Consider the following 26,792-nt stretch of genomic DNA (forward strand, 5'->3'; position numbering starts at 1 on the left):
GAGAAAAGAGGACTGGCACTGGGATCACCCCTTCACAAACACGGCCCATGCACCTGGCAACACCTTCCACCAGAGCCCAGGGTGATCCAAACCCAGATGAAATCCTGTGCATGAACCTGAAACACCCACAGCCCTGAGCAGGAGGGCAAAAATGAGAGAAAAAAGAGGCATTTCTAAAGAAAGCACAAGGCTGCAGGAACAGAGAGGCAGGCATATACAATGGTGGTTTTATTTGTAACACCTTCAGCTCAGGCTGCAATTATTTCAGTTTTTAAAGTTAAATCTGATCAGCAATTGAGGAAAAGAAAAAAATATCCAAATAGTCCCTGTGTGCACAAATAATGCAGCTTTGAATAATACATGGTAAGTTTATTTCATATTAACATGAACAGTAAAAAGTGGACATTTTGACAGGATTTTACTTCAGGTCCTTTTCTTTATTCCTCTATTGTGTCCTTTTTGCCAGTCTCTTGTCCCTCAAATTGTGGGTACTTTGCCTCAACATCAGCCCAGGTGAGATAACCGTTGGCCAGGTCTCGGATGATGCCAGGAAGTTCAGAGATCTGCAGGAAAAGCCACAAAGACAGAAGAAACACAAAGTCACCAAAATCAAGCTGGATATTGGGCAATTTTTACATCAGCAATAGAATAGGTTCAAAGTATCTCCTGGAAGATCATTTTTGGGGAGAAAAACATTAATTAGGACACCTTAGATCAATCTGTTATTAGGGTGATCCAGGAGGGAAATGGTCAACCAAAGCAAGGTAATGTTGTGCAACAGTTTGGGAAGGGAAAAAAAAACCCCAAAAGTTTTTTTACACACATCCCAAAGATGCTGTAAGCCAGGATTGAGCTAGGCCCTACCTACTGTAAGACCAGCACCAAAGAAGCTGCAAGTTTCCTTTTCTTTGCTGCTCACAGCACACTGTCATGGTGCAAAGGATCAACCAGAAAGCTGAAAATGTGCAGAAATTGAAGGATAGCAAAGTCTCATCTCTGCTGGTCAGCAGTGAGAGGTCACCCAGGTGACAGAGAGACAGAAGAGTGCCCTGAGGAACTGGCACTGCCTTTTACAGCCAGCCAAAACCCCAGCCTGCTCAGCAGCCCCAGGCACTGCAGGTGCTTCTGTGGTGCTACAACTCAGCCTCACAGGTGAGCACCATCTCCTCCTGTGCCTGGAGGGAAGGCCAGGGAGGAAAGAACATCAGGGAAAAAAGAAAACCCTGAAAACCTCCCAAGACTGCAGATCCACAGCTCTGAGCAGAGGCAGAGCCCACCACAGGGAGGATTTTGCTATTCCAGTCTGCACTGCAGCCACACTGGCAGAGTGTGCTTAGGGCACACACAGCTTTGGGGCAGTGGTTCATCAGCTCCTGTAGTGCTGCACAGGCAACACCAGCTGCAAGGCAAACCCCAGTGTTCTGCCTCTTGGTGCCTGTGGATTACAAGGAGCCCAGCCTTTGAAAGCCAGACACAACCCAGTCAATGATTTAACTCAGCAGCCTTCTCTTGGAAAGAGCCACTTCAAAGAGCAGTGTAGTCAGCACAAGGGATGGCTTCCAGGTAAGATCAACACCTCTGCATGCAAGAAAAACAAAAGCTTCTGCTCACTTTATCAGCTGGGCCAGCACTTTCTGTCTGACCCCTATCTGTTCCTGGGGATTTCTCACAACAGCTAAATTGTTACAGAGCTGGAGGCAGCTCCCACAAGGATTACTGACAGATCAGAACCAGCAGGGGATGTTGTCCCCAAGGCGAAAAGGAGCACCCTTGCCTGTGCCAGCCCCTGAGCCTGGTGGGGTCACACCTGGAGTGCTGTGCCCAGCTCTGGCCCCTCAGCTTGGGAAGGACCTTGGGACACTGAGCACATCCAGAGGGGACAAGGAGGCTGGAGAGGGGCTGGGAACACAAACCCTGTGAGGAAGCCCTGAGGGAGCTGGGGGTGCTCAGCCTGGAGCAAAGGAGACTCAGGGCTGCCCCCATCACTCTCTGCAGCTCCTGAAAGGGGCCTGTGCTCAGCTGGCCCTGGGCTCTTTCTCCAGCAGCACTGACACAACCAGAGCACACAGCCTCAAGCTGCACCAAGTGAAATTTAGGCTGGATATAAGGAAGAAGTTTTTCACAGAAAGAGTGAGAAAGTTCTGGAATGGCTGTCCGGGGAGGTGGTGGAGTCCCCATGCCTGGGTGTGTTTAACAAAGCCTGGATGTGGCACTGAGTGCCAGGGTTCAGTTGAGGTGTTGGGGGGCTGGGTTGGACTCAATGATTTTGATGGCCTCTTCAAACCCAGTGATTGTGTGAGTTGTGTGAGCTGTGTGAGTTCTGTGTAAGATGTGTGAGCTGTGCGAGCTCTGGGAGCTCTGGGAGCAGTCTGAGCTCTGTGACAGCCCTGTGAGCTCCGTGAGCCGTGTGTGAGCTCCGTGAGCCGTGTGTGAGCCCTGTGAGCCGTGCCCTGCCCTGTGAGCCGTGCCCTGCCCTGTGAGCCGTGCCCTGCCCTGTGAGCTGTGTGTGAGCCCTGTGAGCCCTGTGTGAGCCCTGTGAGCTGTGTGTGAGCCCTGTGAGCCGTGCCCTGCCCTGTGAGCTGTGTGTGAGCCCTGTGAGCCCTGTGTGAGCCCTGTGAGCCGTGTGTGAGCCCTGTGAGCTGTGTGTGAGCCCTGTGAGCCCTGTGTGAGCCCTGTGAGCTGTGTGTGAGCCCTGTGAGCCCTGTGTGAGCCCTGTGAGCCCTGTGTGAGCCCTGTGTGAGCCCTGTGAGCCCTGTGTGAGCCCTGTGAGCTGTGTGAGCCCTGTGAGCTGTGTGAGCCCTGTGAGCCGTGTGTGAGCCCTGTGAGCCGTGTGTGAGCCCTGTGAGCCGTGTGTGAGCCCTGTGAGCCCTGTGTGAGCCCTGTGAGCCCTGTGTGAGCCCTGTGAGCTGTGTGTGAGCCCTGTGAGCCCTGTGTGAGCCCTGTGAGCCCTGTGAGCTGTGTGTGAGCCCTGTGAGCCCTGTGTGAGCCCTGTGAGCCCTGTGTGAGCCCTGTGAGCTGTGTGAGCCCTGTGAGCCGTGTGTGAGCCCTGTGAGCCGTGTGTGAGCCCTGTGTGAGCCCTGTGAGCTGTGTGTGAGCCCTGTGAGCCGTGTGTGAGCCCTGTGAGCTGTGTGTGAGCCCTGTGAGCTGTGTGTGAGCCCTGTGAGCCCTGTGTGAGCCCTGTGAGCCCTGTGAGCTGTGTGTGAGCCCTGTGTGAGCCCTGTGAGCCCTGTGTGAGCCCTGTGAGCTGTGTGAGCCCTGTGAGCTGTGTGTGAGCCCTGTGAGCCCTGTGAGCCCTGTGTGAGCCCTGTGAGCTGTGTGAGCCCTGTGAGCTGTGTGTGAGCCCTGTGAGCCGTGTGTGAGCCCTGTGAGCCGTGTGTGAGCCCTGTGAGCTGTGTGTGAGCTCCGTGAGCCGTGTGTGAGCCCTGTGAGCCGTGTGTGAGCTCCGTGAGCCATGCCCTGCCCTGTGAGCCGTGCCCTGCCCTGTGAGCCGTGCCCTGCCCTGTGAGCCGTGCCCTGCCCTGTGAGCTGTGTGTGAGCCCTGTGAGCTGTGTGTGAGCCCTGTGAGCCGTGTGTGAGCCCTGTGAGCCGTGTGTGAGCCCTGTGAGCCGTGTGTGAGCCCTGTGAGCCCTGTGTGAGCCCTGTGAGCTGTGTGTGAGCCCTGTGAGCCCTGTGTGAGCCCTGTGAGCTGTGTGAGCCCTGTGAGCTGTGTGAGCCATGTGTGAGCCCTGTGAGCCGTGCCCTGGCTGACCTCGGCGCGGATCTGGCGCATGGAGTCGCGGTCGCGCAGCGTGGCCGTGTGCGGGGTGCGGTTCACGGTGTCGAAGTCGATGGTGATGCCGAAGGCCACGCCGATCTCGTCCGTGCGGGCGTAGCGCCGGCCGATGGACCCCGCTGCATCATCCACCTTGTGGGAGATCCCGGTCCTGGTCAGTGCTTCGGCTGCAGGGAGCAGAGCAGGGATTGGTGCACGGCCCCAGCACAGGCTCCCCCATACCCCTGATGCCTTAAGTTTTAGCTTTTGTATTTTTCAGATCCTGTCCTGCCTTAGGGTGTGACTCTGAACTTCATATCAAGTGTTAGCAGGTTCTCTTCACAGTTCAGTCACACAAAACAATCCTTTTCCAGCCCCAGAACCAAGGACACCGTTGCAGCTTCAGGCCCAAAAAGTGTAAACAACAGCAAATTGAGGAGAGCAATCTGGGAGGATGGGACTGCATAACCTGGAGCTGTAATTGGACAATTAACCCCAATATGGAAATGGACCAAAACTTATAAAAGTGTAAAAACTTGTGACCCAGCATCCATCTCACATCCATCTCGAGTCCATCCAGGGCAGAGCCATGGCCAGGCTCTTGTGCTGCCCAAGGTGTATCCTTTGAAGGCCTTTTAATAAATCCCTACTTTATTCCTTTAACTCTGTCTAGCCTCTGTTCCAGGTCAGCCTCTCTAGGCATCACCCCATGAGGCACTGCCTGTCCCAGGTGCAAGCAGCATCTCAGAGCCCCAGTTTTACTCTGACAGAACATCCAGTGTTCCATTCTTTGTAGAAATGGAACAGGGTCAGACCACACCCTGGACCACAGGGTCAGACCCACCCTGCTCTCCCAGCTCTCCACATTGCACTAAAACCCTCACTCCAAGTGCAAAGTCACCAAGTTTTTCCCCTTGTCATCAGTGCCATGACTCTGCTTTAACACCAACCCCAGCCCCACGGTGCAGGGCACATCCAGAGCAGGGAGACCAAGCCCGAGGCAGAACTGGTGCTGACAGCAAAAGGCACTGTCTGACATGCAAGCCCTGTTCCTACCCTTCCTCTGTTCAGTTTTATGGCCCCTATCTTTGCCCATGATGCTCACTGCCAGTGGGCAGTTTGACAGAATGGTTGCAGGCTCAGCAGCTCTGGACAGACTCAATATATTAGGTGGCCAATAAAAGCAAAGCAAACTTTAATTACAAAACAAAAACCCCCACTGCTCCAGCTTCTCCTAAGCAGTGGGAAAGATTTATTTTTGACAAAAAAGGAAAAAAAGCAATGTCTTTTACACTCCAAACTAACACAGAGACAAAGATGGTGGTGGGTTTTTTCAGCATAGCTGAAGAGTTTGGTGGACACTCAGCTGGTTCAGGTCAACAACTCTCCTTGTGCACTTTGGAAAGCCACATGATCCAAATGCTATTTTGAGAGCCCTCTCTTCCCCATGCACAGCCCCATCAGCCCCAAAGTGCTTAACACACTTACATAATTCCTTGACAAAAGGCATGAATTCCTGATTCTGGCTCAGAGGAAGAACGGAGCACTTGAACGGTGCTACAACAGCTGGGAAGCTGAAGTACTGTGGAAAAAAGGAAAAGCACAAGTCAATAAATACAAGTTTAATGGTCAGATCAGACTCAGAGGTGAGAATAAGCTCTGACTGAGGCTGGAGGCAGGGTGAGTGTCCATGGGGAGTCTCTGGCCTACTCTAGGGCATCAGCAGTGACATCTCACACCACTGGAGCAGGACTGGTTTTCTCCAGCCTCCATTCCTCCTTATTTCCTGACAGGTAAATGTTACCTCCCACCAGAACAGGTCTATTAGAGCCTTCCTAAAGAAATCTAACCTCATCTGAATTACATAAAAAATTAAGGGTGGAGGTGTCTTTCCAGGAGATTTAGTCTTAGGCACAGTCTAAACCAAACTGTTTGAGACTCCACACACATGGAGCATATGCAGCAAAAAGGTTTTTAGAACCCTTCACAGACACCCTCAGAAAATAAAAATGTACCAGAAGTGAGGGAAAAATAATAAGATCTTTCCTGGCAATCAGCAAGGTATAAAAGGGACAGAAGCAATGCATGTGAGATGTACCACAATATAAAGCAGCCCAGGCTACATGGAAAGTAAATGGGTACTAGAAGGAAGGTAAACCCAGTATTTTATACTTCAGGAGCAGTTTGGGATTCAAAGTGAGCTGTGTCCTAACTCTGGGCTCCTGAACCTTGTTCCCTCAGTCATAAATGTACCATCCTGTGACACCCAGAGACACAAAGAACACTTTTTTAATGTTATATTTCTTTTTTATGAACACAGTCCAGGAGCCAGGAACAACGAGCAGGAAGCAGCACAAAGTTTCCAGCCAGCTTCTCATGCCACCAGCAATGGCACAGAGCACCACACCTGAGCACTGGCTGGAGGAAGCTCTGTCTGAAACACACACTTTCCTCTGGCCCCTGCTACAACAAAGCTTCAGGTCAAGGTTTTAGGGGTGTCCAGAACCAGAAAAGGCTGAATTTCACAGGGGACTGAGCAAACAGTCCATTGTCCACCCTGCTGCACAGAAGTATGATTCCAGGAAAAGCAGCAGCAAGAAAGGAAATTAAACACTGAAGATATGCCTTTCTCTGAGCCATGGAACACTGTCAAGTGTGGATCCAGAGGAGGAATTTCTCACCCCCTTGCCAGGAATCCAGTGAGAGCCTCATGCACACCTGAGCAGAATGCTCTCATGTAAAAATGAAAAGTACTCTGGTGTCACCATAAGATTTTATGAAAAATCCCTTCACCAGGATTTCTTCTCCTGGCAAGATGAGAAGCCCCAGCTTCTCCATGTTTTGCTGCTTTGGAATGTGATTTGGAGAACTGCTTCCCCAGCATGTGAATTGTTTTTAATTAATGGCCAGTCACAGCCAGCTGTGTCAGACTCTGAGTCTGTCATGGGTTTTCATTATCACTGTTTTCTAGCCTTCTGTCTGTATCCTTTCTCTACAGTTTAGTATAGTTTTAGTATCTCATTTCTTTTAATAGAATATCATAAAATAACGAATCAGCCTTCTGAGAACCTGGATTCAAATTCACATCTGTCACCTCGTCCTGGGGACTTTCACAACACCAACACTCTGGCAAAACCAGCAATGCCACACCCCAGCTGGGCTTTCCCATCTCTGCTGGGCACTGTGCAGTGCTGTTTCAGCCCTTTCCCTGGATGCCAGGGGAGGGCAGGTGCCTGCAGCTGGCCCAGCCCTCACCGTTCTCTGCTCGTCTCCTTCGCGGATGCGGAATGTGTGCTCGAACACTGTGTACATGATCCTTCCAATGCCAAACGACGGCTCAATGACATTTGGGATGATTTCTTCCACTGGAACACAAAATAATACACATCACCATTACAAATGTGTTTAGACAAGAAAAAAGATGTGGTTGCTGATGCTGTCCTTTTGCTCATGTGTGGATGAGTATATGGAATAAAAGATTAAACATTTCTGCTCTAAATACAAATACCTGAAATAGAGATTTGGACTTAGCTCATGTACAGGACATATTTAGGCTGTAGAAAACAACTCAGGGCCCTTTCTCTGGCTTCTTTGAGGAACTAAATCCATGCATTTTGGAAAAAGTTTCCTTCTAGCCCCCTTTCCTGTATCAGGACTTATCTCTGTGGAGATGCAGTCACTGACTCTCCAAAAGCCTTCCTACTCTTAAATTTCGAGGAAATTACATTTGGCATTTTTCCTATTCTGTGTTACAATACTAACAGGACAATGCTACCAATAAAATTCATACTCAAAAATGTATCCTGATGATGATCAAACAACAAAGAATCAAATTTACCATGTAATGTTTTCTGAAATCTCTTCACAGTAACCATGTCCTTTGTTAATATAAAAGTTTTCCCTTCAGTTTCAACAGTGAATTCCCTGCAAATGAAAAAGAAGTCATTTAAAAGCTACAGCAATAAACAAACAAGTTTTATTTCCTTAATTGCATCACTTGTTTGACCCTGAGAGTGTGATGATAGAAGCCAGGGAAAACCCCAGAGATGAAAGAAACATGTAGCATACCCATTAAAAGAAATTTGCATTAATAATAAAATTACTACATGTACATTAAAAGCAACCATTTTCATAATCACAGTGAATTTGCTGTGGTTAACAGCCTGAAGCAAAGTCAATTGGGAAATACTCAGAATGAAGCCTACACACCAAAGAGATAAAGGGAGGCACACAAAGCAGGCACTGGACTATCAATAAAAGCAGGAATATTGCTTCTAACTCATCTCCTGAACCATTCCAGGGAGATTCTGGATGGACTAAGTTTCTTCTCTGCAATAATTTCTCTGCCCATTTTGAGTGCTACTGTTTTTTCCTACACTCTCACATTCATAGAGATGTGAAAGAAATACATTTTAGCTCAGGGGAAGAAAGAAAGATGTAAGTGTTACTATGCTGTAATGTGTCCATTTATCCTACACCTTGTACCATTTCAAGCAGGAAATTAAGTTTATTTTGTTGTTACTGCACCATTAGCTTTCCCCTAACACAGACTGCTGCTGGCCTGCTTCAGCCAAATCTGACAACTGTAAAGACTTCTCATATTTTCAGTTGTTAGGAGGGCAGGTCCAAGAAAATCATACAAATTACTGCCACAGTAAATTAAAGGCTGTAACAGGTCCTAAAGCAGCTCACTAAACACTGGAGGATACTCCGGCAAGTTTTGCTTCTCATTTAACTATTTTGTTCCATTGGTCACAGAATTATTTTATTAAAGTTTTAAATCAGTTCTGGTCCACTCTCAAACCAGAGTGGGGAAGCTGTTAAACAATTCCCATTCCACTGAACTCTTTCTCTTCTGGGATGATCCAACTAAAGCCAGCAGCTCATTCCCACACAGATAAACAAATATTTATGTGCATACACCCAGAAATATGTTGATGAGTGACCAGCAATGCCTGGTGAGAGCACTCAAACATCTCAGATGACCCACACAGCCTGCTCTCAGCAGGAAACTGGTTTCAAGTGGCTCAAATAAATGCAGCAGCCCTTTGGGGCCCACATCAGGGTGTCAGAGGAAGGTACCACACACACAGGGCTCACCCTTTCTCGTTGAGCAGCTGCTCCATCTCGCTGATGTAGCACTCATCACACATGGAAAGGTATTCCATCACCACCTTGGCATCCTTCTTGTAAGCTTTGCCAATGGCTCCCTTATTTGCCTCAAACTGAACAATGTTGACTGTTCTGTACAAGGCTGTTAAGGAGCTTGTGAGGATAGAAAGCAGGGCCTGGTTCCTTCATTATGTCTAAGTTAATTGCTGCACAACACAAAGACATCTCCTCCACTACTAGATGAAGGAACTTCCCTCCAAGAGAGGAAGGGAGTAACAAATGCTCAATTCTTTCCAGGTCACTTCCCAAAGTCATGCTGGTCTGTAGTTGTAGGTTTCCCTGTTAAATAAACAGATGTAACTTGAAACAGCTGTGCAGATCTCCAAGACATCTCCCTGCCCAATCCCTTTCCATTTGAGGAGAAGCTGCTTTATTCTGAAAGGATATAGGTTCTTTGAGATGCTTCTCAGCTATGAGAGGAACTTTGGTGGCACGGGCATGGCAGGAAAGGTCATAGCAGGAACGATCAGCACAGCCAACAATCTCAATCCAACCCTGAAAAAACAAAACTGGAAGCTTTCACCAACTCACATTTTGTCCACTTAACCATCAAATATGTTTATTCACCCTTAAGCCCTCCCTGCTCCCATGGCTGTTTTTTCTACATAATTAGCTCTGTTACAATAAGCAGCCCTCCCTCACCAGTTGCTCCCTCATTTGAGTGATTCCATTTGTTTCCAGAGGAAACAATCAGTCATCTGCCCAGTGCCTGTGTTCAGGGCCAGCTTTTCCACATGGCTTGGCAGAGCAAAGGCCTGTGCCAACAGCTCGGGCTGGGGCCAGAGCACACAGCCCTATCACTCACATGCCACAGGCACACAAGGCATCATGTCCCCATGGGACACACAGCAGGGAATCAACCACCCTGGAATGGCCAAAAAAGCCAGGGTTAGGAGCTGCTACAACAAAGATCCCATGCAAGGGAAGCTCTTAATTCAGTATTTCAGCATGTATGGCAAGGAGGAATCTCAGAATACTGGCCACACTGGATTGGTGAAGCAGCAAATCCAACCTCCCTCTGGATTTCCTAACAGACAATCCCATGTAAGACAAGGCTCAGCAGCTGCTTCCCACTCACTGTCACATCAGTGTGGGATGTACAGGCAGCCAGATGTTGTATGGCTTTCCAAGCTGGAGTGATATAGCAGGGTGTCAGAAAAGGTGTGTCAACAGAAAAAATCCCTGTGCTTGACAATCGTGGTGCTCCAGGGTATTTTGGAAGGATTTTTTCAGAAATTTGGCTATTAGGGTGTTGCAGCTACTTCTCAGAAAACACAGAATACAGGTTTATGTGGTTGTTCAACCTGGAGAAGAGAAGGCTCTTCCAGTGCCTAAAGGGGCTCCAAGAACTGGAGAGGGACTTTTGGATAAGGACATGGAGTGACAGCACAAGGAGGAATGGCTCTAAACTGAAAGATGGCAGGATTAGATTAGACATTAATAAGAAATTCTTCCCTGGGAGGGTGGGGAGGCCCTGGCACAGGTTCCCAGAGAAGCTGTGGCTGCCCCATCCCTGGAAGTTCAAGGCAGGTTGGATGGGGCTTGGAGCAACCTGGGATAGTGGAAGGTGTCCCTGCCCATGGGAGGTGGGGTGGATCTTGGAATCCCTTAACCCACACCATTGTGTACAATACATTTCTAGGATGGATTTTAAGCTACTCAGACCACTTCCCTTCTTACAACTGAGTGCTGCAAACATTTCTGATCAGACTTAAGCAACAAACCAAAGCATGGTCCAGCTCCCAAGGTGCTCCTTTCACACCCCTGGGATTGTTGTGCTCACTCCTGGGTTAGGCTGTTGGACACCCTGCTCTGTGAGCATTGTCCTGATCATCATGACATGGCTTGCAAATTTGAATAATCTTATTTACATGGTGGGGCTCACACCATGTCCAGTTCTGGGCTGGCTGGAAAGATTGGCTATGAACTTGTGGAGGTCAGCTATGGATATTTAGAGGAAGCCATTCCTTCAGGTCTTTTCTATATGAAGAAAAATCACTCATCTGAGCTGCAGGAGATTTGGTTTTTTCCTAAAATTCTTCAGTTTGGCAGAATTTTACTGGCTGCTATTCCTCTAAAATGCTGTAATAGAACATCACTAGTGATGAGTCTAAATCCAACCAACAATACATGAGGGGAAAAAAAGGCACTCAACAAGGCTTGAATGAAAAAGCTCTTAATGACTCAGCAGGAAGATGATAACAAATCCTTGAGGAATTTTTCTTCCAGTACCAGCTGTCTGAACTGGCAGGAGTGAACTCATTTATCACAGCATGGAAGAGGGAAAGGAAGAGGGAATGCAAGCATTCAAGCAGGAAGCAATCTGCCCTGGAATAACACCTCCAGCAAAACAAATCCTTCCCCACTGCTGTTAGAGAGGCTACAGTATTTGGAAAGCACCAGGACTCAGTTTCCTTTAGCTCCAGATGAAATTTGACCAGTGAAGTGTCCCCAGGCTACTTCAGGCTCCAGCAAAGAAACCTGGACCTCCCAAAGCAGCATGAACAATTCAGAAACTTTGTGCAGGGAGCTGAGCTGCCCCTTGGTCCTGGGATACAGAATATTTCAACTGCATTATGTGTGTTTAGACCAACATGAAGCCAGAGAGATGCATCAGACCCACAGCTCTAACTTTAAAAAGCCAGAAATCAATCAGATCTGACAGGGCTTCCCCTTGCTGTTTGCACTTTTGCCACTTACATAGGAGGTTTTGGACTCTGCATCCCAGCAGTCACAGGCATAATGAGCCATCTCATTCTCCATGTGCTGGCGGAAGCGCAGCTTCTCCGGGGATACGCCGACCTTGGTGAGGAAGAGGTAGATTCTGCCGATGAAGTAACCCAGGACAGAGTTATTGATCACACCCTGCAGGGAGAAAAATAGGGAAAAAACCCATGTGAATTCCTAAGGAAGCAAAGTCATGATTTGTTGAACTTCTGCAGGCAACCTGCCACGTTACAGATAGAACTTGTGGTTAAGTTCTGTCTCTCCTGAAGCTGTTACATCTCTTCTAACTCACCTCATGGCACTGGCACCGTGTCCATCTGACCAAACAGTGAGTTCCTGTCACTCCAGGACTCATCACCCACTGGCTCTGAGGATCACCTACTTGTAAATACCCCCCTGTATGCAGCAGTGCAGTCACTGGCATTACAAGAGCTGCACCCTGCAGTTCACAGCTGCAATACAACAGAGGGGTGGTGTTCTTTTTTTTTTTTTTTGGCTCTTTTTTGGGACTTTTTGCTTTGTTTGTGTTTTTTAAAGGCAGTGTTTTTTAAAGGCAGTGTTTTGGTGGTTTTTGGAGGTTTTTTCATTTGGGTGTCAGAGGGAATGGGGAGGAGGAGGAGGTTGGTAAATCAACCCATTCATAATTACATTAATCAGGTAGTGATTCATCTAATTGTGCAAGCCACATACTCATGGGGATCAGCAGCTGAATATGAGATTCCCAGATACTGCTTGTATTAATCATCCTTACTGCCCCTCTTCACTAGCTAAGTGTAAAGTTTAGCTTTCAACCCTTATCCCAACACCACCTGCACTCTTCTGGTAGCAAGGACCAGGCCTAGATCTCAGTCTCACTGATTCACTGAAGAGAAACTACTCATAAATCTGGGAGCAAACCCCAGCTGGCACAAACACAACACAAACTTTGTGTAGGCCCAGTGATCCATGCCCTCAGTCCTGGATTCAGACTATTCCAACAGCACTACATGAGTTCAGACCAACACAGGACTGGACAGACACATCAGTCAGAGCCCTAATTTTAAAAAGCCAGTTTGTAACTTAGCCTTGAGTGCAATACTGCAAGGAGCAAGCTGGGTGTGGCTGTAGGGGGAGGGTTACCTGCTGGACAGCGTCTCCCAGGCGCATGACGTGCGCTGACTGCCCGCTGACCTGCGCCTTGGCCGAGTACAGGAGGATGTTGAGATCTGCCACGTTCTGAAACTTGGGGTGGTTCTTCTCACTGGGGTCCACAAAGTGCTCAATTTCTGCCATGGTGAATTCCCTAGTGAAAACAAACACACACTTATTAAATATTTTATGCATTAGACCCTAATAAACCATTGTGCTTCAGCCTCTCACAGCAAGCTAGTAATTTAAAATCCTACGCAGAACATGGACCAGTCTCATCACTGGATTTAGTTTCATCTTCAAATTCCTAGCAAAACTTTCTACAGATCCATCTAGAGCTCTCCAGGCCGTGGTTAACCCCACTATGAGTCAGAGCAGAGAACACCACCTTTGGAAGTACTTCCAGAAATTCTCTAGAGTTTTTCCAGACTGCTTTGATGCCCATATTAGAAGCAGTTGTTCCTTACAGGGTCTGCTGATTAAATCAGTAGCTTTAACTCATGTCAGAGGTGCCAAAAATAACCAGGTGAGGTGGTAATTTCCTGAAGATAATGATACTGCTGCATGCAGCAATGGCATGAATTCTGTTTTAAGAACTTGTCTTTAATATCTTTACTCAGACATTGATTCTAAACCTTCTCACTTGAAATCACTTTCCACTGAATTAGCTCATTATCAACAACCTTTAAAAAAGCTCTAGGTAATCATTAACTGTAAATCACAGCCATCAGGGTGTAATTTGCTGTGATTGCATAATAACAGTCTCCAATAAATGTGCCACAAGCATATCATTTATATTTGACTGAAAATGATTTCAATGAGAAAAGTTCTCATTTCCAGATGAGCAAAACAGAACAGGAGGAGTGAGGAAATTCCTGAGTTCCCTCTGTGCTAAGGATGCTATGGCCTCTCAGTGACATTTATGGCACCACAAAATAATCAATTACCAGGTTTACAACATGTACTGCCTGTGCATGGGAGCCCTAGTTCCAAATAATAAGGAAGAGACTTCCAATTAGGATAGATCAGTTTAAATACAGAGATTATCCCTAGTGAAAGGCAATAATCACTTTTATCCAGAGACAGAACTGCAAGCAATTCCCAATAACCCTGAGCTTTCCAGCTTGACTGATCTTGCAACACCAACACTGGTCCTGAGTCAGGTTATCTCCCAACTTCCTCTCTGCAGCAAGCTGTAGAGCTGCAGAATCTGCAGGAACTGAGACAAGGAAATATTGCTGCAAGGTCAAGCACATTTTGATTTCAGTTTCAAAGGAAATTGCACAAACATAACTAAATAAGCAAAGCCCTGTAGAGAACACAGCTACCTTGGACGTGATTTTTTTAGACTATGATGGAACCCAAATTCTGTCAGTGAAACTGAGTCTATCTCTACCACAACAACTATTTCAGAGATTCTGCTTCTCACAAGCCAATCTTAAAATTCTGTACTTAAAACCTAAACTGTGAATTCATCTGTAGAGCCTGAGGCTCACCAGGCACAAAACCAGGATTCCTCTGGGAGAAAGCACTAAAGTGAAACAATGCTGCAACAAACCCTGGAAGCAAAGGAAGATGTTCCCTGCTCCCAGGTGCCCTCCTGCTGGAAGAGAAAGTTGGCAGTACCTCACTCTGATAAGGCCGGAGCGGGGTGAGATTTCATTCCTGAAGGAATTTCCAATCTGGGCAGCAGCAAAAGGCAATTTGCCTTGGTTAAACTCCAGCAGACGTTTGAAGTTGAGGAATATTCCCTGTGCAGTTTCTGGCCTCAGATAGCTGAAAAGAGATGGGGGAGAGGAAAAATCAGGAAGATTTAAGGGTGGGGAAAGCAGGGAGAAAGCCACAGTTGTTACAAAACTCACAAGTGAAAGTTTTTCTCTTCAGGCTTTTAATTCCAGACAAAATACCCAATTAATCAATAGACTGAAAAGGAAAAACTTCACCTCCTTCCTCCAACAGGTATCCTGAAGTAGGTTTTCTACAGCCATGAAGTCACTGACAACTGCAGACCAGCATTAACTAGCTTTATGAAAACTACTCCAACAGCAAGGGCACAGCTGGGATCTCTATTTTGGGTGCTTTTAAGTATTTTCATGATTCTCCAACTGCCCCTTGTTTCTCCTCCTTTCCCCAAGACTCCAAGGAATGCTAACCTGCTACAGGAGGCTGGGACTGAGAGGCAGGGGAAGGCTACTCCAGAGACTTTGTTTTTATTCCAAATCATCTCTAAATCAAGGAGAGTGTGAGCAGAATGAAATTAGCACCTACCCAGGCATATTTCCTCCAGGCCCAATGGAGGTCTTGAACATCAGATTGAAAGAAACAGGAGGGGACAGGTCATTCCCAGTGACAGGGGACTTCACATTGTAGTTCACAAAGAGATCTGCAAGCTCTTGCTGGCCATAGTTGTCCAACTAATACCAAAACACAAGAGAATTATTTTAATTACTAGACAAGATAACAGGAATGAATGTCCTCCTTATTTTTTCCTGAGCATGATCTACAGCTCTGAATCACCTGCCCAAAATATTCTCTTCTAACCTAAATTTTCAAGCAAGCTGAAGTTTGAACCAGTGATAGAAGAATATACTTTGCACATTTGCAAACCCATTTTAGTAATAGGTCTGGGATTTAGTCATACCACAGGAGGTCTGAGCTTAAGAGTGGGTGTAAAGCACAAGGAAAGTCATTGGGACTGCACCATCACCCACCAGAACAGACTCTTTTGAACAGATTCAGCTAAAACATGGGGAACTCTGCTGGGAGCAAAAAAAATGCAGCAATGAGAGAAAAGAGAGCTAAAATTTCTGCAGGGCTTTGTTTGCATTCATTTCTTTTTTCTTCTGCTGCTTGAAACACAATATTCAAGCTATGCATTAGATGCCCTTTCAGAGCTGTTCTGCATTTCTAGTTGTCATGATCTTTCATATATCAGGAAAACAAATCCAAACACAGGATATAAAAATACTCTATTATTAACAGAGAGATTTCCCTAAAGGATGGTAAAAGTTCAGTATTGTAGTGTGGAAAAACTAATGACAGCTGCTCAGTGATGCAAAACACTGACAAATAGTTTCTCTTTCTGGAAGGAAACATTCATTCAATGCATGGCTTTGGAAGCATTTATCCTAGAAGTCATGAGAACAAACATTAAAAACAAAGAAAAACAAAAAAATAAAGGCAAATGTTTGTACAGTTGTTCAGGAATGTCAGACTGAACACCAACTATTCTCGTGGTAAACACAGGAAAAATCTTTGTGGGGTGTCAGAGACAGAGGAACAAATCTCCAGTGCTTCAAAGCACTGAGACAATTTCAGAACAAAGCAAATCAGTGCTGAGCTGACTCAAAAAAAAACCCTGACAAAACTTGTGATCCATCTCTGTTCCTTTGTATGACAATCCCACAGAAGGGACTGACAAATGTAAAAGCTTTTTGCCAGGGTATCAAGTGAAACAGAGCAGACCAACTCCAAGACTGAGCTTCAGCCCTACCAACCCAACACTCAAAAGATTAATTAATATAACAGCAGAAACTCTCAAAAAGATGGAGATGAGATTCAGCAGCGAGCTCTGAGTATTTATTAACAATTATATTTTCTGTATTTGAGAGGATCTCTGGGGTAAAGACCTTCAGGAACAGAAAAGGGCCACTGCCTCTGGACCCTATCACACACCCCTCTCTCTGAAGCAGCCACCTCCCCATGCAGCACCCACCTGTGTTAGAACATTCTCCATTTCCTCCCCGTGCAGCACCCACCTGTGTTAGAACATTTTCCATTTCCTCCCTGTGCAGCACCCACCTGTGTTAGAACATTCTCCATTTCCCTCCTGTGCAGCACCCACCTGTGTTAGAACATTCTCCATTTCCCTCCCTGTGCAGCACCCACCTGTGTTAGAACATTCTCCATTTCCTCCCTGTGCAGCACCCACCTGTGTTAGAACATTCTCCATTTCCTCCCCGTGCAGCACCCACCTGTGTTAGAACATTCTCCATTTCCCTCCTGTGCAGCACCCACCTGTGTTAGAACATTTTCCATTTCCTCCCTGTGCAGCACCCACCTGTGTTAGAACATTCTCCATTTCCTCCCCGTGCAGCACCCACCTGTGTTAGAACATTCTCCATTTCCCTCCTGTGCAGCACCCACCTGTGTTAGAACATTTTCCATTTCCTCCCCGTGCAGCACCCACCTGTGTTAGAACATTTTCCATTTCCTCCCTGTGCAGCACCCACCTGTGTTAGAACATTTTCCATTTCTGCCTTTTTCTCTGCCGTGCACTTCTTGTCAGACATCAGTTTCTGCAGGTGAGCTGTAAGAAAAGTTGGTCATGAGTTTAGATTGCAACTCCATCAATGACCCCAGTATAAAACAGCTCAGGAGGATCCCCCAGCATGAGTTAAGTGATGTCCACAACTTGTCCCGACAGGGTAATTCCAGTCATGTCCTCAGGGCAGTGGTGACCTACAGTTCACTGTACTGGAGAGCCACAGGGAAAACAACAAATTCTTGTCCAGTTCCTTTCCAATATTATTTCTCTACACCAAATCAGTCCTTTGTAGTCCTTTTCTTGCTTTCTGTTTTACAGACTATAAATTAAATCTAGTCTGAACCCAAGCAGGAAGGCTGATTTTATTCTCAGAGGCAGGTACAGAGCTGGTACTGAGGCTGGACTGCATTCCACATTACAGCACAACATCCTCACTGACACACAAAGGCACATAGTGATGCCACGACTTTCCACTCTTGTTTGAAAAAAGCAATTTGACTTTTTAGTCAGTAACAGCTCAGTTTGGCAGTAACAGCAGGTGGCTGTTCACAGGGAGGGGCAGCACAACACAGGGACACACTTGTTTGATGAGGCTGCTTAGCAAAGGAGGCAGAGGTTGGATGGGCTTCTTTTGAGGTTGGTTTTTTTTGACAAAAGAAATTCTTAATGAATATCATGAAAACTACTTTAATGCCAATATAGGTTGTTCTGCATACTTGAATTTAAAGGAAAAGGCTCAAAAACTAGAGAGCACCACTCATTTAGGCAGAGTGGAACAATCCTTCCTTTCACAGTGGAGCTGTACCTGTGAAAGTTTTCAAACAGGCTTCTTATTTCTGTGACTTTCTTGGTTTGTTTTTCCAAACAAATTTCAATAAGCAGGAAGAAGTGTGAGGACTTTGCAAATCAAAGAAATGCCTGAAGTCTATTTCTAAGGTACATATAAAAGTCATCCACTGCCATATAATTGACCTCTCACAGGTAAAACATACCCCTCACAGCATCAATAAATTGTTTTTCAGTACTTAAAAAAGCAACTGAAATTCAAGAAAACTAAGACCAAAATGCACTGGAGTACAAAAATCTTGTTATATAGGGAGTCCTTGGCTTAGACAACACAGTAATCTTTCATAGCCTGATGACACTGGGTTTTATTAAAAGGGACACAACTGTGTTTTCACCAGAGATCCTGAACCTCACTTAAGACACAAAGAGAACCTATGGGGTTTTTGGTATGGTATGATTAATTACTGCAAACACAAGTATCAAAGTCTGGCCACAGAAGCAGACTTTCCTTGAGAAAGATTCTTTTTCCAGTGCTTGTACCACTGCAAGAAATCCCCAGGCCCACCTAGCTTGGAACAAAATCAAACCTTTTAAGAGATGATCAGCACGAAAACATTCCCCATTTTTCACATCTTTCACCATGAAATCAGCAAACTTGTCCACGTGGCCAGAAGTCCTAGAAGAGATGACACAAAACGAGGAATGTGACAGCTGCCACCAGACAGCTCCAGGTCTGTGTGATCCCAGTGGACAGACCTTAATCAAAGTGAAATCCTTCAAAAACTGCAGGCTCACTCCTGCTTCAGATTACAGTCATGTTAAGCAGCATCACCCCTCAGAAAATATGATATGTGGGAAGTATCAATGCATCTAAACCTTAAAATGTGTCACAAAGATGACACTTAATGCCTTCAGGAACTGCATCATGATCAAAACTAGACAGAGCTGCAGTAGTGAGGAGTAACCAGTAATTCAGGTGGAGATATTCCCAGTATTTTATACCTCAGCTGAATGGAAGTTTCTGCCCTTTCCTTGTCTTCTTAATCTTTTAGAAAAAGGAATAATGACAATTTCTTAACTAATGGGACTTCTAGGAAGCTTTGAACTCTCAAATGTGAATGCCACTGCTTTCCCTGATTTACAACAGCAGTTTATCACACTGACCTGTGTGCTGGAACCTAATTATGGAATGAAACTGGGTGACCCAGACTCAAGATCTCTGTGGATAATTTTACAGAACACTGTAAAAAGCACCTATGACCAGAAATTACATGCTGCAGGTAAAAAAAAAAAAACAAAAAACCCCATATTTACTTTAGAACTGGCTCAGGTGTGAGCATGGTGCAGTCAATCTCCAGGATTTGCTCTTCCTGAATAAAGTGATGTCTCCATGCTTGGATGATGTTGTTCTTCAAAGCACACCCAACAGGCCCAAAGTCATACAGACCACTGACTCCTGCAAAGAGGAACAGGCCAAAAAAGAAGTGTGAGATTGTACAGTGTGAGATTGCACTGTTTGGAGGAGATGTCCTCCCTTCTCAGCATTTCCACCAGCTGGTTTCATTTTATGAGCATGAAGCACAGTTCAGCTGCAGAGCACTGAGGCATCAGGTTGTGACAGAATTTAAAACTGATAAACTCCTGCAACCAACAACTCTAAAAACCACATTCCCTCCACCAATGGATTCTGTTTTGTGGGAGCAATCTGTGTGAAGGAGGAATCTGAATACAGAAGAAGTGACCATGCAGGAGCTGAAGCAGTGTTACTGTCAGTAATAAATAACACATATCTGCAAATCACCAGTGTGGCTGCAAAGATTTTTTAAAAAAGCCAATAAAACAAGTCAGAGTGTTTAATTTATTATCTAAGGTGAAAGAGCAGTAACCACAGAGGCACTGTGCTGCTTCCTGAGATGCTCATATCAGCCATCTGAAGAGGTTTACAGCCACATTTATTCTGCCATAAAGTTCATTGGCAAAGTTCACTAAGGAACAGGTTCTAAAGCTCACAGTGGGTTTGAGCACTATTGGTGTCCTTTTGGGTCATTCACTTAAGAGCTGGACTCCATGATCCTTGTGGGACCCTTCCAGCTCAGAATATTCTGTGATTTATTTGCCAAGAGAAGCTCAGGTAGAGATGAATGGTTACAAATAAGTTGATGATCTCCTTAAGCTCCAAACATCCTACCCTCAGCAAAGAAGCCATCTTCTACCAATGTAATCCTCAGGACATGCATCTTAAAGTCCACTCATTTCCATTCAGAGAGCACAAGACAAAAACTGAGCCCCAACCCAACCCAAACACTTCAGGAAGGGGGAATTTTTGAAAGGTTTACAGACTCAAGCAGGAAAGTTTAGAGCAAACTTTAAAAAAAAATCTTGTATGCCACATTAATATAGCATTGCTAGAGTGCAGCATTTCACCCATCTAGAAAGACCAGAAAATTAACCTAAACAGATTAAAATGTACATTTCTTCAAACCCATACCTCCATAAATAGAAAAGGCTTGGTCATAGAAAAACCTCCTTTTGAGAGTGTCTTCCATCTTAACTCTGTCCACGATGTCATCTTTGGGCTGTAAGGCCAGCTCCTGTAAGTCAGGCAAAATAAAACCAGTTAATAGCTCCTGATTCTGGCAGGAGGAGAAATCCTCTTCACTCACCACTGTGAATCAAAAGCCTGCAAAGACCACTTTGAAGAAAAGGTATCCTGTCAACATGCTCATTTTCCAAAGAGGAATCTTCCCACTGAGATTCAAGTGCTCAATTATGAACATCCTTGTCTGAATGCAGCATCATTTCAGACACTTGAGGTGGACTCATGACCTAACTTTCCCTGAGTGAGTTATCCTCAGCTTTCTTCACAATCACTGCCAAAAAATGCCAATTTCCAAACCAATTCTGACCTTCTTCCCTCTCCTGACTATGAAAGGAGCTTTAAGTGACCATCTCAGACTGCACACATCCAATTCTTGGCATACATAAACCTTTCAGTAAGGTGTTCCTCACATGAAAGAATTTTGACTACAAAGATTACAAGCACCATCATCCTCATGCTCTGCCAAAGGGGTGGTTTTAGGTATTTGTGCATGGCAAATCTATTTGCAAATTTTTTTTCAGCACTCAGAAAACTTAGGAGTGCCTTAATGCCCTGACAAGATACTGTGACGATGTTTAAGAGCAGACTCACTACTTTATCTGAAAACCTGTGATTTTTACAATCTAATCCATTAGTGAGGTCAACACTTAAAGATTTCCTTCAAGGCAGCTGTTTTGATCATTAAGGCAGAGTTAAGCCCAGAAGTGCAATAAATTCAGATCCCCTTAAGTGTCTCAGACTATCACTTGGAAAAGCCTTTGGGTAACAGAAAGTATTGTGTGTCCATGTATTTCAAATTTCCCCTTTTCTATCATCTATAATGACAAATAAATGTGGTTTAATTTTAAAAGCACTGGACTCTGTGTACTCAGCTGCTCCACCCTGCTCAAAGCTTCAAATTCAGAGCTGCTCTGACATCTTCAAGTAGGAACCACAGAGCTTGAAAACCACCAGTGCTGCCTTCCCCCAAAGGGGGATCTGTGATCCTTGCTGGGAACAGCATCAGGAGAGAAACACTCCCAGTACTGGAGTGCTGCACTCCCAAGGGCAGATGCTGCATTTGCAAAGTCAGGCTTGCACTGACAGCCCACACAAATGGTGTAAGTGCTAAGAAACCTCCCCACTGCATCCTACAGGCACCCTCCAACAGAGAGGTGGGGCTCACAGGGATACCAGAACTGCAAACCTGACTGGTGACATCCACAGGGACACCAGGACCCCTCACCTGCCTGCTGGTATCCACAGGGACACCAGGACTCCAAACCTGCCTGCTGACATCCACAGGGACACCAGGACCCCTCACCTGCCTGCTGACATCCACAGGGACTCCTCACCTGCCTGGTGACATCCACAGGGACACCAGAACCCCTCACTTGCCTGGTGACATCCACAGGGACACCAGAACCCCTCACTTGCCTGGTGACATCCACAGGGACTCCTCACCTGCCTGGTGACATCCACAGGGACACCAGAACCCCTCACTTGCCTGGTGACATCCACAGGGACACCAGAACCCCTCACTTGCCTGCTGACATCCACAGGGACACCAGGACCCCTCACCTGCCTGCTGACATCCACAGGGACACCAGAACCCCTCACTTGCCTGCTGACATCCACAGGGACACCAGGATCCCTCACCTGCCTGCTGACATCCCCCCAAGCTTCTGAGGGTTGGTACACAAAAGTGAGAGAACCCCTAGATGGTATTTCCTGCAGGATGACCAAGTTATCAATTCAGGTTTCATGCAATGGTTTCAAAGCCCAGTCCCTATGCTGAATACTCAGTAAAAATGACATTTTCTTGGGTTCAGTGTATGTAGACAGGCAGCCACAAGGCCAGACCTGACAGAGAGCAGCACCTGTTCATCCCACATGACCCAGCAGGACAAACAGGGTCAATGGGTTTCAGTTCAGGTGAACTCACATTCTCACAGTCAGGCAGCTGTAAAAAGTGCTGTATTTACTCATTAATTCATTTATTTTGAAGAGTATCACCCAGGCACAACTGCAATCATGTTTACATGAAATTGAAATTAGAACACAGGTGAATCTGCACAAGTGACTGTTTTTAAGCTTTAAAGAATTTATTTTTGTTGTTTCAGTTTGGGAAGGGGAAGCTCACAGGATAAGAAATGTATTTTACTTCTTTATGGATCAAAAAACAACAAACTTAAAGTTTCATCATTTAATTTGCACAAAGACTTCAGAGCTTAGCTGTATTTAAAAAAGGGGATACAATTTCACCTCTAAGGTCAAGAATAACTACAGGTTATTTGAAACATCTACAGAAACTTTGTTACTGTAGCAAAATGGGTGGTTTCTAAAGAAACATATTCTATGACAATCAGGTCATTTCAATGCACAAAGAATCTGAAAATTCACCACAGTGAACAGCATGTGCTCTCACTCTGCACACAAAAAATCTATATAGCAAACAAAGATTAGTGAATATGCACTCAATTTCAGCTTTGATTACAACCTGAACTCATATGTATTTGTTTCCACACTGATTTAATGCTAACAGAAATTAGTGTAACAGGTAAAGAATGAAATTGCCACTAGCTGAAAACCTGTAAAAACTATTACAGAAGTGATTCAGTCTAAGACTGAATCTAGGACTGAATTTGGACTGTTTAGACCAAACCTGCAATAAAGGATTAAGAAGAGATTTCAAGGCTTTTCAGACAAAACTGTGGAGCTCAGAATTTAATTTCCAGACTCACCTTTGCTTCTAGAACCCTCTTCCGAGCTTTGAGCTCTGCTACAGCTCTGTCTATGTCCACCTGGGGAGCCTTCTCTTCCTTCAGCTTCCTCACCAGCTCTCCCTAGGGGAAAAAGAACATTATAGATTCATTCTTTGCCACAGAGGAGATCTCTCTTTCTTCCAGCTCCCCTGGCAATCCAAAAGGAGATTTCTGTCCAGCCTGCACACAGGTCTCCAGAGGCTGCAAGTGAGAAAGACACTTTAAAGTTAGCAGACTCTTTTAGTTTAAACACTTTTAAGAGTTAGCAGAGTAGACTTCATTAGGGAAATGCAACCACCCCACACAACTGTTAAAGCACAGAGCTGCTATTCAATCTCCATGTGGGATTATATTCCTCTATGTACATCACAAATTCCTGGCTTCTGTCTTTGAGGATGCCCTAAGTGGATTCTCAGATGGTGCACACAGGCTTTGTGCTCTCCATCTCCTTCCAGAAGGCTCCTCTTTTCCTTCCACCCCTTCCCTTTTCTTCAAAGCCTATGACCATTTCAGACTTCTTTTCCTCTGTTCTACCTGATCAAAACTGGCCAGTAAGGACATAAATTTTCAGAAGAAAGTCTCACAGAAGACAGATATTTGCAGCTCAATGTATAAGCAAAGAAAACTATGCATTTTGAGTAAAAATTGCTATCATTTTTAAAACATGTTCTGTAATTTAGAGATACAACAAAGTCAACAACAAAATAAAAATACCCTTAAAAAAAAAACCCCAAAGCCTAAATATTTCAGAGCAGCAAAACCCTGCAGTGGGCTTACAGGAGGTCTTGACATGAGTCAAACCACCACCAATTCCACAGAGGTCTCTCTGCCCTGTGGGGATGACTCTCTCCTTTCAGCCCAGGGAAATCTCCCTACACACCCAAAAGGGCTCTTCTATGAACATGATCCTCAGCTGTCAAGCCCAGCTTGCTTGGGAGATAAATGAACTAAAAGTCTCCCTTTGAGTCCACTCTTCTTCACCAAAACCAAGATCTAGCTTGAATTACTGAGAAGGACAAAGGTGCTGGAGGAAAAAGCACAGAGATGTCAAAGCTGCCCCAAGTGGGATGTTTTAAAAATGGAATACTCCAAGTTCAGCATTTTTCTTGCACCTTGCATATCTTGAGGGAAAAAAAAAAGGAAAAAAACCACAATCCACAGGGATTACAACATTTCCACAATACCAACTTTTTTTCCTAAATTCTGAACTTTCCTGACAAAAACATTACAGGTAACTGAGAAAGCAAAGAGAAGAGAATAAACAGATTGCTATTCTGTAATCAGATTAGAAAAGATAAAAGTGCTCCAGAGACTGAGGGGTTCAAAAGTGCATTTTATTAGTAAAAGGATGTCTCCAAGGACTGCATTAAAACATACACAATGAGAAGAAGGAAAAATAAGAATCCTGTCAGGATTAACCCCATCGGCTACACCAACAGAACAAATCTGCTGTTTCCTTCCTGTTAACTACTTAAACAAAAACGTGAAAGTTTCACTCTGGGGCTGAGGACTGCAACTGCCATTCCAGGGTAACGTGGCAGAGGGAGGGATCTGATCTGGTGTTTTTCTCTTTTAAAGTAGTGAGTCCAAATTGCCTTTGTTGAGCCAGGGGGGTCGGCAGTGGAAAAACATCAAGGCAGCAGCAAAGCAGCTCCTGCTGACTCAACAGAGCCCTCACCCTGCTCAGTGCTGAGCATCCAAAAGCAGCACACAGCAACTCTTTGTCTTGACCTATAAGTAAGAGTGCTCAGACATACGCAAGGAGAAGGGAAAAAAAAAAAACCAAACAAACACAACTGAAGCAAATAATTATCCCTGCTGACAGGACTCAATCTAATTAAAGCTCCGATCTCCAGCCCTGCCCAAAAGGAGGAGTGCACAGCAGCACTCGATGTGGCAAATTTTGCTGCAGCTTTGTCCCACAGACCAGCAAAGCAGGGAGGGATCCACCCCTGGATCACGGCAGCTTATTGCATCAGGCACTGCTGCAGGAAGATAGGCTGCTCCCTCTCCATAGGCTGAGTCCCTTAGGTTTAATTAAACCACTTCTCCTGGAGCTGCCAGACACAGACTCCTGCATCCAGAGGCATCAACCACCCCGACCTCTGTTATCCCCTCCCTCTCCTCCTGTGCAAATATCTCCAGGAATTACTACAGCCAGTTGTACAGCACAATATGTGTGGCCCCAGCTGGACTATTGTTTATTTTTCCCTTGGTGCCCCACACCCCAGTTTAAACCCCTGAAAAGAAGGGGTGCCTTGGTATTCACAGGCAAATGACACAGGATTTTAAACTAAATAAATTGGCTGGTTCTAGAGATCATTGCTTTATTTACAAGCAGCTCTCTTGCCAAGGCATTATGCTGTACAGTGATTCATAATAAAAACTCACTGAAGTGCTGGCATAATTAGAGGGCCATAAATCCACTCATTTAATGGGGAAACACGCGCACAAATCTGCAAATACAAGGGACACATGCATAGCTCTGTGTGCAGCTCAGGAGAATAATATGGATTCAGCCACTTAAGGGAGACACATGGGGGACACACAGACACAGGTCTGGCAGGTGGTGAAGAGAGGAGAAGGAACTCCACAAGGTCCATTACAGTACACAGCCAGAGTGACAATATTTATTTAGGAAACGAAAAGACAACCAAATCCTTCTCAGGTAAGAAGAATGATAAAGGTAAAAGGAGGGAGATGGGAAGACAACGCGATGGAGCCCCAGCTAAAAGGACAGACACATCATCCACCTTGATTAATCAGAATGATGAAATGGAAAATATGCAAAGGAATTACCATCCCTTACTGCATCAGACAAATATGCAACTCCAAATGAACGTCATTTACCTCCGAGACCCGGCACAAACTCAGCTCTAAGGGGACATCACAGCGTGACCCCGAAGGGACGAGGGGGCTGCTTTACACGGGGGACACGAGCAGGGGCCTAAGGCAGGGCACAGCCAGGGCCAGCCCGGGCACAGCCAGCCCGGGAGGGGACACCCAGGTAGGCTGAGGCACAGACCCAGCCCTGCCAGGCAGCCCCGGCACCGCGGCGAGGGCACAGAGCCATGAGGGGAAACCCACACGCGGCACCCTGTGCCTGAGGGACCGCCCCGCACCCGCGGAGCAGCCCCCGGGTGTCCCTATAGGTGTCCCCATGGGTGTCCCTATAGGTGTCCCCATGGGTGACCATATAGGTTCCCCCTGGGTGTCCCCGGGGTCCCCTCCAGGCCGCGCAGCGCCCGGAGCCGGAGCCGCCGCAGCGCCCGGGGAGGATGCGCCAACACCCCTCCGCAGGGCGGGCAACCCCCGGGGGGGGAGGACCGGGGGCACCTCCCACAGCCCGCCCGACCCCCGGGAGACACCGCCGAGCCCCTCGGGCGGGGCGCGGGCCGGGCCGCGTTACCTGCTGCCGCACCGCGTTCCGGAGCGGCGCCAGCAGCGCCTCGGCCTGCGGGCCGTCCATGGCGGGGGGGGCGGCGAGGGAGCGGAGCGGGCGGGCGAGGCGGCGCAGCAGGGCGGGCAGGACGCTACGGGGAAGCGGCATGGGGAGGAGGAGGAGGAGAAGGAGGGGGAGCGGGCGGAGCAGCGCCCGCCCCCCGCATGATGAAATCG

General features: G+C 46.3%; 1 protein-coding gene across 1 annotated transcript; it reads right to left on the reverse strand.

The window, feature by feature from the left end:
- Positions 1-213: 213 nt before the first annotated feature.
- Positions 214-26,713, reverse strand: GARS1 (glycyl-tRNA synthetase 1). The gene is made up of 17 exons (XM_066550662.1): positions 26,584-26,713; positions 23,154-23,255; positions 20,320-20,422; positions 19,146-19,287; positions 18,419-18,507; positions 17,011-17,087; positions 15,047-15,192; positions 14,405-14,554; positions 12,770-12,932; positions 11,624-11,788; positions 9,310-9,418; positions 8,852-8,996; positions 7,590-7,675; positions 7,007-7,116; positions 5,240-5,333; positions 3,749-3,939; positions 214-563 (listed from the first exon to the last, which is right to left on the reverse strand). The coding sequence occupies exons 1-17, from the start codon at positions 26,641-26,643 to the stop codon at positions 438-440; spliced, it is 2,058 nt and encodes a 685-aa protein (XP_066406759.1). The 5' UTR covers positions 26,644-26,713; the 3' UTR covers positions 214-437.
- Positions 26,714-26,792: the final 79 nt, after the last annotated feature.

The sequence above is a fragment of the Molothrus aeneus genome, chromosome 1, assembly GCF_037042795.1.
Source record: "Molothrus aeneus isolate 106 chromosome 1, BPBGC_Maene_1.0, whole genome shotgun sequence".
In the NCBI taxonomy this organism is placed as follows: Eukaryota; Metazoa; Chordata; class Aves; order Passeriformes; family Icteridae; genus Molothrus; species Molothrus aeneus.